The sequence below is a fragment of the Megalops cyprinoides genome, chromosome 15, assembly GCF_013368585.1.
Source record: "Megalops cyprinoides isolate fMegCyp1 chromosome 15, fMegCyp1.pri, whole genome shotgun sequence".
Taxonomy (NCBI): Eukaryota; Metazoa; Chordata; class Actinopteri; order Elopiformes; family Megalopidae; genus Megalops; species Megalops cyprinoides.
In genome coordinates this window covers 30,738,527-30,753,058 of record NC_050597.1, presented here as the reverse complement: position 1 = coordinate 30,753,058, position 14,532 = coordinate 30,738,527, and the positions used below count along the sequence as shown (strand labels likewise).

General features: G+C 43.7%; 1 protein-coding gene across 1 annotated transcript in view; it reads left to right on the top strand.

Annotated features, from left to right (window-relative positions):
• The window catches only part of tet1 (tet methylcytosine dioxygenase 1), a 59,826-nt gene that overhangs the window by 25,743 nt on the left and 19,551 nt on the right, over nt 1–14,532 (top strand). Inside the window, exon 4 of the mRNA XM_036547312.1 lies at nt 9,485–9,535. Coding sequence (XP_036403205.1) covers nt 9,485–9,535 — 51 coding nt within the window. The remainder of the gene's footprint in view (nt 1–9,484; nt 9,536–14,532) is intronic.

Below are 14,532 nucleotides of genomic sequence, written 5' to 3'. Positions count from 1 at the left end.
TCCCTTGTTGGTTTGACAAAGTCCATTTTTGTAGTAATTTGAAGTTCCTTATGATTAGGCCTTGCTCCATTACATTATGCAGGACTATTAAACAACACAGATACTCTACAGTGTAGTGTTCCACAAACACTGCATGCTGTGAGAATATATTTTAAAACACATCTTAAGAACATGGAGAGCTTTTGTTTGATTGCTTGTACGAATAGCTGAAATAAAATGACTAATAGTTTAAACTGAGCATAGGATGGATGGATAGGAGTCCTGCTCATAAGGGTGTATTTGTACATACAGTTAATGTCATTACAGGAATAGCGATTTAGGTAGTTCTGGAGGTCATCCCCCAGAAGTGTGTGGGGTAATCTCAGTTCATCTAAACATGGTGCACAGTTGATTTGTTTAAGGAGCAAAAGCTGGTGTTTGAAGAGGAGGGCCCATAACCCAGAGATTGCCCTTTTAACTCTAAGGTGGGGACACTGCTGTTGTACCCTTGAAAAAGGCATTTAATCTGAACTGCCTCAGCAAATGCCCAGCTGTCCAAATGTATGAACCACTAACAGACATGGCAAGGTGCTGTGGATAAGAGTATAGCCCTCTTGTGGAATTGTCATGACATTATAGTTGCTCAAGACTAAATAAAGTACACACATGCAGAGAAGACGTCTGTTTCAGGTCAAGGCCTAAACCACACCGTGTCATTATCTCTGTTTTTTAGGAGGGAGTGATTTCACAGACTGAGGCCAGTGTTAGTGAAGCCCCAGGGGCGAAGCGGTGTGGTCTTTGCTTGGTTAATAAATAGCTTTATCACCCCTCTGAGTTTTCACTGTGTGCTAAGGCCTGTGCATTGCTCCAGTCTCTGCCTTTCCTTCCTCCACCATGTCTCAGGTTAATTTACTGTGTGCGATTGCCAGAGACGTGTCCAAGCACATGGAGTCATGTTTTCCCATGGCTGTCACCGCCCGCTCCTCAAATCGCTCAAGTGCAGCCAGCTTTTTCCACCATTTCTGCACCCAGCCGCCACATGTTCCCCACTTCCCTGCAGCGAGGGGCGAGGAAGGAATGGGGGGGGACTGTGGTTCTAGCCATCTTACCCGCTCTCGGTAGCAGCGCACCGGTGCTTTGGCTTGCCGGGTGACACTTTGACGTGTCGCAGCGGCTGGCAGCCGTCCCTTGCCAGCACGCAGGAGCTGAATGATTAATACTCTGGCTACGTGGGAGTAATGAAGGCCCGGGCAGCTCATTAGACCGGGGTGCATGGGACATTTTTAAGACCGGGGCAATTAGGAGAGCTGTTAAGGGGCGAGAGACGAAGGGGAGAGGAGGAAGGCAGTGCTCTGCCTGCTGTGTGAGAGTGATCATCCTGTTGCTCGCTGAAGGAAGTGGGCTTATGCTCGCAAGATGTGGCTTTCGCTTCTCTCGCTTTAAACTGTAAACGCCATGAGAGCAGCAGTAAACAGGCTCAGGTCCTGCAACCTGCTTCGAAACCCCGCCTGCTATGCCAGAGGGCCTGCATTTCCTTGACATGTCTGACTCGCAGAGGTCTGTCATGCACCTCTTTTGAAGCCATAAAGGAAATCTCATTGGCCAGTAAGAAGGGGGTGATTGTGATGTCATCACACGCACACTACCAGTTAGGGTAACAGCAGCCTGTTCTAAGTAATGACTGTGTTATAAGTGGTGGACAAAGAGATACCCCAGAGTCAACTGGGCTGGCAGCTCTACAGGAGAACAACAGTCGTGCTGTTAAATCTGTGCTCTTTCCAGATCAGAGAAAATCAAGTTTGATGGTCTTTCATTTTTTTTTCTCACTGCAAGGTAAACCTGTTGACTTGCCGAAATACGGGCCCTTGTACCATAATTGCACTTTTTTACTAAGTCAGTGACTTTTGATTTTGAACACTGGTCATAAATGCTGCTCTTGGGGGGGGTTAATTCTCAGATCTGTCTCCAAAAACACCGCTGAAATTGAACGCACATTTCTAACAAGGCATTTTGGGACTTAGTACAGACGTGCTAAATGTACTCCAGTGGCACAAACATAGTTTAATCCTATATGATAATGTGGAAAGACTGGCAGACAACAGGTCCAGTCTTTTCATGCACCTTTGACTGATACCAGAGGGTACAATTTTCACCTTCCGCTCGGGGGGCCTCTCATTTCTTATATCATGTCTGTGTGGTCAGCTTTCCCCACTGTCATCATGGGTCAGGACTGTGTCGTTCTGCTAGGCAGCATTGTGGTGTGGTGGTAACGAGCAAGGCTTGCAGTCAAAAAATTGCTGGTTTGAAGGTTAGCCACTGCTGCTGTACCCTTGTACAGAACCTGTTCAACTATAAAAATGGTTAACATTGTAATTGCAGTCACTTTGGATCAGAGCCAATCAAATGTATTGTATAGTGGCTGAGAGGCAACACATTCTGGCAAAGAGGTTTGCAGTGCTGTCCCCTTGCATGTCCGCCTGGACCTTTGGACAATGTTTGTCAGTTTGGATGTATAAATGGAGGACAGAATAAAAAGTAAGTCACATTTGATGTCATTCCAACGTTAGCTCACAGTCATCTGACCTTAGACTCGTGCAAGACAGAAAATGTTTATATCCACTCTTCAGCATTTTTTAATTAAATTCCAGTTCCCATTAAATTAAGCGTGGCCAAATGTTCGTCACTGAATTATTGGTTGCAACCCTTTTTGTTTAGTAAGTTTAGCACTCAGTTCAGCTGTCAAAATGTCATCTTAATAATGTCCACTTGCCGTGTATAAAACATTGGGATTTGCAACAAACGGCAAACATAACTTTCTTAGCTCCCAGACCAGTATTCACATGTTTCTGTGCCACAGGACATTATGAGTTGGAGGCTGTTTTCCCTGTAGAATCAGATGTGCGGGTGTAGTGTTGTTTTTCCTGCCTCTTTGGCTTTAACCGTTGGAGCATGATACTGCGTGCTAACATGCTAACATGTTTTTGCCTTTGCAGGTACTATTTCCTTGTTAATAACACAAGCTTTTGCAGAATTTAAGTCAACATGCTTTAGAGAATAATTGAAGTCACTGTGGCTGCGTAGCAAAACAGAGCAGGCAAAGTGCCGCTTTGGGGAAATGGCTCTTAACTGTGTAGGCACGGTTTGTGAGGTAAGAAAATGAGAAGACTTTGACATCTTTGTCAAAATTTTAGCTGTGACGTTTACCCCCATAGACACCAGTTTGACTGTGTGCCATTGTCCCAACTGTCCGTCTTCTTTTCGAGGTGAGACGGGAGGCTGTAGCACTTGTAGGTTGAAGAAGGGTGATGTTTCTGGAGTGATGCTGCACCCTCCATATTTTGTCAAATTTAGCACAACAGTTGAGTATAGCAAATACAACACTGATACAGTTTACAAAAGGTGATCATACAAGCAAACATTGTACAGTGTCAGTACCATAACTGGACCTCTGGTTGAACAATCAGCTGCAGGAATAAAAATGCCATATAAACACTGTAAACTACAAGTTTCCCAGTGTACAGTCCTAAGCACCCTAAAGATCCTAGCATCAGTAAAAATTACATTAACAGAGGCTCTCATCCATAGCTTAGTTATCTGTATATACAGTAGGCTATTTACTGAGGCAATTCAGTGTAAGCACACATTTATATATACACCAGTTACATTTGTGTATGCACATTCCACAAATATATGCCTACGACAGTACCAAGCAGTAATTTGGGTCTATGAAGGAATCCTAACCCATAGCCACAGAGTAGTGATGGCTCTAGATACTAAGTGGGAAAAGGAGAACATAGCTAATGATGATAAGATAAATTACAGAGGATTGTGTGAGAAGAGATCTCAGTATGAGTTAAACTAAATTGATTACTGATAAGCTGTTTGTGATTCATATGAATGTGAAAAATTCTTAGCGGGAAGTTTAGAAATTCTAGCCAAACGGTGAACGGACAAGACAAGAGTTTATGGGACTCTTTTTTTGTATGTTTTACATTATGCTAACCATTCTTCCTTGAGCTAACGAAATGTCTGATTTACGTGAAGGCAGTTGGAAGTCTGTCTTTTTCCTCTACCTCGAGCGCTCCAAGAGACCGGGCATTCGTCTCACCGTGATGCTATCAAAGCAGATGATTAACAGCACGAGAAGCACCGATTTTAGACTCCCCTGTACCGTCTGCTGCGTCCTGCGTCATCGCTGGCCCGTCTGGCCGGGAGAAGCCGCGAAACAGATTACGTAGATCGTGGTCACTGCTGTAGGAAGAGAGGAAAAAAAAAAGATTCGGCGTGGCACTCCGCCTCGAGACAGGACGGAGAGTGCCGCTTCGTGTGCGCGCGTGTGTGTCTGAGGAGAGGTCGTGATTTCAGGCACTCGCGTTGACTCATGCGCTGGAATCTCAATGGCTGCTTTACGCAGAGCTGCGTGAGTGTTCCTGAGCCGAGATGCTGGGACTGGGCGAGATGTCGCCCCCCGTTATTTTTCAGCCGAAAAAAGACCGTCACGCGGTTTTGGTCGTGAGCAAGCATGTTTTAAATAGGGAATAACGGAATCTTTCTCATTCAAGGTTTAGAAAACAAATACGTCGTGTTAGGTTTTGGGAACTTCTCGCAACAGATGTCAATACAGCTTTGACGTAACAACTTCATAAGAAAAAAATGAATGACAACAAGCAAGCTAAGCAATGTTTTGTTCTGTTTAATTATTGACGCATTCATTGTGATCATACTGGTCGACTGAATTCGTGTTTTATGATCAGCATAGTTAATCAACGAGACAGACAATAGGCACGTCTAGTACGTGCTTGCAGGCAGTTGCACCAGTTACCTGTTCACCAAGTACAGCTAATATTAATCAGGCAATATTTTAATTTTTAAGCTTACACGCCTGCTACCTTACCTTACACTGTCATGAGGCTAGATAGCAAGCTGTATGATAACCTGGGAGAAACATCTGTCTTATTGTATTGTAGCTCCTACTAGATATTTAGCATTTATTTTTATGCTAAATAAAGTTAATAATATATATATATATATATATATATATATATATATATATATATATATATATATATATATATATATATACATATAACATCCTTAGTAGCTTTATCCTGGTGAGTTCAATAAAAGAAATACAACATGACTAATTAGGAACACCATGCAGGGCACATGTGAAAAGTTCTCCATGAATTACCTTAAGATCTTTTTTAATCACCAGAATCAGCTGTTAAGAGCCTCCATGCCTCTCCTTTGATTTCTTGCTGAAAAATTAATCTTGAGCAAGCTTGTGGCAGACCATAATCCTTAGCGTGCCACATGGTTTTTGCCAGATGGTGACCATCTCTGGCTTGGCAGAGGGGGTGAAAGGGGGCACAGCCAGACACCCTCATGTGACATTTAACTCTTTGAGTCCCATTCAGTCAGCATTGTGTAGCATGTTTGAATCTCATTTGATTATAATTCGTGTGGTTCCTTACCTCTGGAAGTTGTTTGAAGTGTCAAGAGTAGAAACCATGTTCTCTTTTTCTCAAACCCTGGTTTTGGTCTTATGACCTCATGAAAAGCACAGGGTTTTAGAGTTGAGCCACTGGACATTGAGTTGTTGTGATTTACACAGCAGGACCTGACTTGTGTGTCATTACTCCAACCACCTGGACAAACGTGTCTCCTCTCCAGTGTAGCAGGTCTTGTGAGTGCACTCGTTAAAGACACAGTGCATATAGACCGCCATTCTTTTCAGCACAGTTTTTAGATCCACTTTTTAAGTTGATGTGGGGTTTTTCATTGCAGACTGTGTGCAGTGGTGCTGACAGGATGACATTAGTGCAGTTTGAAGCTGCATCTGTTTCAGCATTTCCCAGGAATGTTTCAGAACATGAACGGTCATTTGCTGCCAAAACATAAGTCAATTGTGCAATTGGGAATTGGGTGACTGTTAAGAGCCCAGCGTGTCTTTTTCATGGCATTGCACATTCTCACATTAGTTAGCTTATTTGTTGACATACAGACCAGTTTGACAAAGTCAGCATGCTCCAGACACACCCATGTCAGAGCGGTTCTTTGCAGTAATGAGCCCCTTGCATTGGCATTCTGTAAGGCACTCTGAGCCATTCCACAATACTGCGGAAACCCACAGCAGAAAACCTGGACAGTGACAGAGAGTTGCGATCAGGCTCTGTGATGGCAAAAATGCACAACTCGCCTCAGATTGCGAAGCTCAGCAGCCTTCCGGGTGAAGTGAGGTGAAGGGGTCATAGAGAGGGCTGTCTGCTTTTGAAATGGGGACAAAACTGACGTGAGGCCGGCCCCTCTCCTCTCTCCTGTGGCAGCACACCGTTTGCTTACCCGGTCTGTTCTTCCTGGCGTTCGACGGAGCAGCGAAGGTGTTTGCTGCTCTCGCCAACCCACAGCTGGCCCAGCAGAGAAGATGCCCGAGCCACCAGAGCACAGAGCTGTCCTCACACGACCCTGCCGCCGTGCAGAGTGTTTGACTCTGTGTTTTGTCGCGCGGGTTTAAACTTTTCTGCCGGGGGCTGCTGGCTGCGTGTCTTAGCCCACTTATTCCCAGATCCATGCAAGACCCGTGTCCGTATGCCCTCCACCATCAGGATCTCTCTCGAAAATATTGCGCAGACCTTGTCTGTGAACACTTGTTAATGTATTTAAACATCAGTTTGAGCTCTACAAAAAGTTCTTCTTTCCCCCTAATTAAAGCCAGTTTGGCACTATCTTTGATGTGCTCATCATTTGTGTAATAGTCCATACTGGACAGCTCAGTCTGTGAAAATATGTATGTAGAAATGTGTACTTGGTTCTCATGTTTAAGATCACTTTTTGTTACAGAAACCTCTACAAGCTTCTAAATGAGTAGACATATACGTCAAGTCACTAAAGATAGCAGTATTGGTGTACATTGGTCAGTATTAGACCATCTTAGTGGCTTAGTGGCCAAGGTGACATAAAGGTTAAATAAATTTATGGCGTATGTTTGAAAAAGTCTTAGCACCTGTAGTTTAAGAAGGGTCAGAGCTCTGCAGAATGATGTGATCAGCTGTTATAGACCATTGGTTGCATCGTGTACAAGCACAGTCCTAGTTAGGGTGGATGTGGGACCTGGATGCAGGTGAAGATGAGAGAATGAACCAAAGTTGACCATCCACAGTGATAAGAAATGGACACGTTTGGCACTTACCTGCAGTGCAGGTCGATGAAGTCCGGATGCACAGAGGTTTCACTGGAAAGCAGACAACAGAACAAGCAACTTCTTGTTCCGCCTCTCGCAGCCAGTGTTGCCAGATTGGGCGGGTTCCCGCCTAATTGGGCGGTTTTGAATTTGATTGTGTGGGTCAAAATTGGTTTGGGCGGTTGAACAAAATCTGGGCTGGTTTGGGATCAGGAATCCGCCCAATCTGGCAACACTTGCTTTTCTAAAAAAGCACGGAGACAGCACGCAACAATGTCTAGTAACGTCGTGATGACTGATTGGATGGAGACCGCGACTGGATGTGATTGGACTGATTGGATGGAGACTGCGAGCAGTAGAGAGAAGCCCACCATATATACTATATATGGAGGGCAACACTCCAGTCCAGAAGGTGGCGGTAATGCACCTAAAAGCTGTTTGTCAATGGCCGATAAACAACAGAAGAAGAGCGCTTCTCTCTAGAAGAGCAAAGCTGAACAAAACTACAAATAAATAAGATTCATCATGTGAAAGCAGCCTAACGTTGTCGGGGTTTTTGCTGTGGTGGTTTGCTGCTGCTGTTGTTTGTCGCTATAGGATTCTTTTTGCATGCTTTGGCTGCTGGTGTGCATTGCTTTTAAGTATGGTACAGTAAGTAATCGGGGCAGTTAAAATACTCAACTAAATATTGATCAAATATTTTGGGTGGTTTTGTGTGCATTTTGGTGATTTTTGAACAGTTTTTGGGCTGGAAACCACCAGCTGTATCTGGCAACACTGCTCGCGGCCTGCTTGAATCACAAAATAAAGCAGTATAACCATATTTGTTTCTTAGGCAATGCTATAGGTCAGTGGAGTGTAAAATACAAATAAAAAATGGCAGTTGTTCAGGTCATTTATTCAAAGCTGAAGGCTTTGTTCATGGATCTTTGTATTTACCAAAAATGGGTACATCATATTAAGTGAGATACATAAGGTTGTGCAGAGATGCATGTTTGTAGGGGTTAAAATGTACACATTGATCGAGCAGCCCTCAAGGAAAGGAAAACCAGTGGGAAAACCGGTGAATTGACTTACTCATTGTCTGAGCAAACAGAGTAACCTTGGCAGGTACGGACACATTTTTGTGATCAAACAACTGCCTTGAGCCTGAGTTATAATATCAGCCTTCGCTATTCCACTCCTCCTGGGTTATTTCACTGTGATTCATTTGCTAAATACTACTAACAAGTTGATGCCAACTACATTCACATTTTATTGACTCTTATTAGTAAAGATTTTATAGTTAATTGTGAACATGGCACATTACAATAGAGGAAACTGGAATAACTAAAAGATACTCCAAATTTGTCCGAATTGTCCAAATTAGGACAGAATTATACAGACAAGTATTTAAAAAAAGCATGTAGCTCGTTGTTCTGGGCATCTCTTTCAACGGGCACATTCAATTTCATGTATTCATTCATAAATGTAAATAAATAAATTTTGCTGTGCTCTAGTGCAAACATTTCCAATCACAATTGTCAAATTATATTTACTTTTCATGTAATATTCATACAGACTATTGCAGCCAAACTTAGCAGTTCCAAAAATAACCAAGAATGAATTATTGATTTTTTTAAGCTCGTTTCCAGGGATACCCCTTACTCACGTATACTGTTCCCTCCCTGCATGCGTGAGAGAGAGAGAGCGAGAGAGAAAGAGAGTCACCTCTAGTAGGCGTGACACAGCTCCAGCTCCGTTCCGGTATTCTGGAAAGCTCCGCCCCGCAGTTTGCGTCTCTCTCTCTCTCTCTCTCTCTCCCCCTGCGTAGCTGTGTAGAGTAGAAAGCCCACATAGGGGTTCCTTTGTTTAGGAGGGCCTAGGCATGGAAGATAATTTACAAGCCGCTAAGGTCCCACGCGATTGGCTGGCCAGGGGCTGCCTGCGTCTGCGAGAGGCATGGCCAGAGAAGCGTCTGCAGGAGCAGCAGCAGCAGCAGCTTGCGACCGCTCAACAGCGCTACGATCATGATGCCCGCGGCTCGCCAGGAGCCAGCTACTGTAGCCAGTCATTCTTCTAAAGCTGAACAAGGCAAGATGGCTACCTTGTAGGATATGCTGCCCAAAATTGAGGGTCTGCTTTTGAGAAGAGAAAAGGTGAAAACTCCAGTCAGTTTTTCTTTTTTTTTTTTCTTTTTTTCTCTAACCCTCCCCCTTCCCCTTATCTACTGCCTGGGTTCATGTACAAAAATTGTCCTTATGCACTGTATTGTTTTTACCTTTTGTTAACACCTGCTAATTTACTGTACGTTAATGAGCTCTGTTGGGTTTTTTTGTTTTGCAGGTGGGGTGCAAGGATATTGCCAAACCACGGAAAAAGAAACGAGTTTCCAAGGTAACAAGGCACCCACTTTTTTCTCCAGGTCCTAAGAAGTGTTGGTGGCGCGCGCAGCTCCGGGTCCTTTAAAGAAATCCATTATTAACAGTAATGTGAAAGCACCTGCTGTGCCTTTGGAGAGGTAGAGGGGCAGGAGTCCGTGTGGTGGAGTTTGTGCCGGCCTGGCAGTGCTCACAGCATTAACCTCAGGGCTTTGCTCCAGTCAGCCTGCCAGCTTTTCAGAACTCGACTTTTTGCGTTTGAATTTGGCGAGCTGTGGCTTCCCGAGGCAGGAAGGGGCGCACTCTATGAATGGAACGAGTACTCGCAGGGCGTTCTGAGAAACACATGCACCAGGAAGGAAGTTTCCCTTTTTTATTTTTTTTTTTTCAGTCAAAAGCACACTGAGTGACAGGGTGCTACCATAGCAGGTGGTTTGTGTTGTTTTCCTGTCTTGTCCTTGAATGTGAGAGGGCTAACAAAGGTAAAGATCTACTCAAGAACAGCAATAGAAAAGCAGGCTGAAATCAGAGAGAGCTCAAGATACAATGCACTTATGACAGTAATGACTGCATCTGTGTGAATGCTCAGCATGGCATAAGATGCATAATTTTGTGGAAAACCTCCGACAGAAACTCAGTCAGGTGGTTCTGTAACATCTGCTAAAGCACCTGCTTGTAAACCAAAGTCTGACTGAGGTCATGATAGACAGCCGGAGAGTACCGTCATTATTTTAGCATCTAGAGCTTTACACCAGATAACATTTTTTAATGTACAGTGTTAGTAGCCTGTCCTTCCTGAGTTCAGGCTTGCGGTGAACACTATCACCGAATGTCTGGCTGTACGGCTCGCTCTGTTACAGACTCCCCCCTGGAAGCGCTTACTCTAGGGGGAACGATCTCAGAATTCTGGGGGCTAGTCTGAGCCCTGTTGCTAGGCGGGAGATTGGGAAGGGAGCTCCCTGTTGAAAAACAGAGGCGAGACAGAGTGGTCGGCAGTTCTCTTTAAGGCTCTGGGCTCGCAGGCAGGGAAGGAGAACAAAGAAGAAAAAGGGAGGAAGCAACAACATTAAAAACCAGGAGAGAGACAGTGCTGTAAACGAGCAAAAGAATTATCCCAACAGCTCTGTCCCTATCGACAGGGAGACTGCTGCTTGGAGCTGTCTGCTTTTGTCAGTTAAACGGAATATGTGGGAGAGAAAAATATAACAGCATGCGTGCTGTACTTTTGAGTTTTGATTTTGCACAGATCCAATCAGAGGTGTGCTTACCTCCTGCTCAAAGTGTTTTCTAACTGCCTTACTTGGCTGTCACTTCACCTTGTTTCAAATCAGCTGTAAAAAAGGCAGGTGTGAGTAATGACCTTGCTTCCTCTGTAAGTACAGTGTCTATTCCCCATGCCATTGCACAAAGTTAGCTCCCTAACAGCCAGTTGGACTGTGGACCAGCTGTGTGTTTAAACACCAATGCAGCCAGGAGGCACAGGCGAGGTGTGGCGGCATTTAAGTGCACTCTCAGCGCCGAAAATGGTGACCTCACGGCAGGGCTGTTCCGTCACGAGCGCAAGCTGCGTCACCCATCCCCAGTCCAGCGCGTCTGAGGGGAGCCTCCGCTCGGCAACCCAAAGCAACAGGAGGTTTACACAGACAGTCCATAAACCAAAAAATCAGAAACTCATGCAGAGCGCCATGCACAAGAGGAATCTCTGCAGCTCAGCGATGTTTTGCTTAGCTTGGCTACCTTAAAGGAGATTAGGACATTGCTAGAAATGCAGGCTTCATCCTAGTTCAAGGACATGAACTATCACAGTATCAAAACTATCAAGTTTGAGCGTTAAAATGCAGAACACACAAAAGGTATCTGTGAGGCATCTGAAGAACTGTGGGGTTTGAGTTTTCCATCTGAGTCTGCTGTCTGTCAGCTTGTTGGTGGAAAAAGCAAGCTTTTTAGGTCCACCTGAAAAAGTCAAATAAATAAAAAAGAATCAAACTAGATCTGGAATAGATCTAAATATCTACCTACTAGCTGACCAGAAATGTTTAAGTCCAGAGCAAATAACTGTTAGTGTTTTCTTATCAGTGTATGAGCTCCCTACATTTGAAAACAAGTTTTGATTAAGCTTTGGTGAATATCCGTTGAAACAGATGCATGGTGAGGCAGTGTTATGTCTCCGTGTGGAAGTGTCCATGTGGCAGTCTGTTGTGTCTTTTAGAAGCTTTCCTGTTCCGTTGCAAATGGGCAGAAAGATCTTCAAAACATTTATATAATTGATTGCTTTTGTTCACATTTTCTAGGGGTTTTGGTTTTGTGAGCAGATGTATTTTGAATAGACCCTAGATAGAATAAGTTTCTACTTAACACTACAACCAATGTCTGTTGAATAAACTCTGGATTGAACAAGAATTCTTAACTCTACAACCAATATCTGATAAAAAGTCCTTAGATAGGATAAGACTCTATTTAACCGTTCAACCAATGTCTCTTGGATGGACCCTGGATAGAATAACTCTTTACTTAACTTTACAACCAATGTCTGTTGAGCAAGCCTTTGATACAATTAAGTCTTTACTTAATGTTTTTGAATAGACTTTTGGAAGAGCTAAGTCTCTGCTCTACTGATGCTTCAGATCCTTGTGATGTCATAGAACATCCTAAGAATATGCTTATGGTCTTGTCTTTACTGTAATGTCCATCCATATGATTTTCAAGGGGAAACAATATTACACGTGTATGCAAAATGCTCAGCTTGTCCAGTAGTCCTAACCCTGTTTTCCTAAAGAGCCTGACTGTCTCTGTTACGGTTGAATGTTACACTTGATTCCCTGAAGAGAGCAACAACTGGAAGCTGTCATATGAAGGTTTCTGAAACAGCTCCAGCAGATTTTTTTAACCAAATTGAGGCCAGTTTGATGGAACCACAGCCCCTGTCCCTCTGCCCCCCAAATGTTTTAGTTTCATTTTGAATGGAAAACCGTGAAAACTCAGAACGCTACAGTCTACACCTTCAAGTTGTAACAATTGCATCGGCAGCCAAGCTATTGCCTCAGCCTGGTTTCAACCAAACTATTGCGTCACCCTCCTGTTGGTGGTTGAGTGGGTCTTAAGTGAAAGAGTGGTTCCCTTTACTACAAGTGCATAGGGTGTTCACACAACAGCGCAAAAAGGCAATGTGATGTTATTAAAGCTTTTCTGTTCATGAGATTCAAATGCTTGGTTCTCCTAGAAGCTGGGGTCCACATTCAGCGTTTGCTTGATTTCCTTCAGTGTTGTATGCAGGTAGGTGGTAAATCTAGACTGCCGGGATAGTTTGCAGCAAGGCATCGTTGCGGAGAAACAGACTGTTTGGTTTACTTTGCTTCAGCCGTGTGGAGTCACGGTTATTTACCAGCACCCAGGCTCTGGGGCCTGAGGTTCGGCAGCCCCTTAGGTGGAGTGCATGGGGATAAAAAACAAGAGAGAGTCGCCCCACAGCCGCTGTTTATGTCATCAGTAGGAGACGTAATGTTTACTCACGCAGGGGTTCAAATAAGGTGAACAAGGTGATGTAGCAACTGCCATCTACCTCCTTCCCCCCTGCAGTTAGTGCTGTTCAGTAGTTTTACTTGAAACTGCATCTGTCTCTCTTTCTCTGTCTCTCACGCACACACACACACACACGCACCATAGTTCAGTCATGGTCTGTGTGGTGAACAATCACGCCTCATGGCACAGCAAATTAGTTTGAGATGTTTTAGATCCCGTTTGTTTGGGTGAATTTTGGCAAGCTTTGTATCTTTTCATCTTTGTAGTGCTGTCCTCTCGGTTTTAGTCAAATTTTATGCACTGCTAGCCTATTCAGTAGTTATTAAAATGTAATAATTATACAAGCTTGTATCAATACATCTCTCCACTGGCTTTCTTGAAAGTAAATTATCAGTGAGTGGTATGATCCAGCAATGCAAAGATGCTAAGAAAGCCAAAATACATAGTCCACAACTATTGTGAGTGTGCAATAATTGCCATTGGCTACTTTTATTCTTACAGTAAGTAGACCACACATTACAGTAATAGACATCACAGAAGACTATTCTTTAAATGTAATGAAGGTTATATGTGTTATATTGAAGTTTAATTCTGGTGCACAAGACAATTTATTGCCTTCCATTTGCAGGTGGTAGCACTGTTAATAAAGCTTATCACGAGAAGATGCACCTATTTTCAGAAACAAATATTTACAAATATGTAACTTAGTGCAACATCTGTCCAGAATTGTGACTTTTATTGTCTGTGTGTGACGGAGTGCCGTCACTACGGTTGAGTATGCGCTCTGACTGCCATACCAACGAGCCTGGCTCTTTGGCGTCGCGGTCAAAGTCGCATGGTTGGTACCCTGTAGACCCGGGTTCAAGGCGGGGTGGGGTGAGGACCCCAGAGATGGGTGAAGCACGGTGTGAGGGACCCCAGAGATGGGTGAAGCACTGGTGAGTGGGCTACACTGTGTTATTGACAAATGAAAAGAAGTGGTACTTTTTTCAATACAAAAACAGATTTCTGACATTTATTTTGGTGATTTCTGAACTCAACAAATTTTGTGGGGAAAGGGACTACTTACATTATTTATCAGATTAAAATATAAAAGTCAAAGTAAAACATAATTTATAATAAAGCATCACATTTAAGGACAAATGTTGACTGAGTCCAGGGAAACATGTGGCATTGTTTCATTGAAAGCATTTTCAGTAGTGACTGAAGAGTTTATAAAGGAAGTCATATATGGAGATTGGTTTTAACCATAGCGAAACATGTTGATGCATTTTGTGTTTATGCTAGAACTGTAATAGCTTTGGTTAGTCTGGTTGCATAATACACTGGGCATACACTCAGTAGGTGACTGTTTATACAATTGTGGCTGGTTTGGTTTTGAACAGGCTTGTCTTGGTTTTGCCACGTGGCCTGGCATTTCACAGGGAAACATGGCCCCAGTTACCTACTGCGGTGATGCAAGCGGGCAGATTTGAACTCTCAACTCATCAGCAT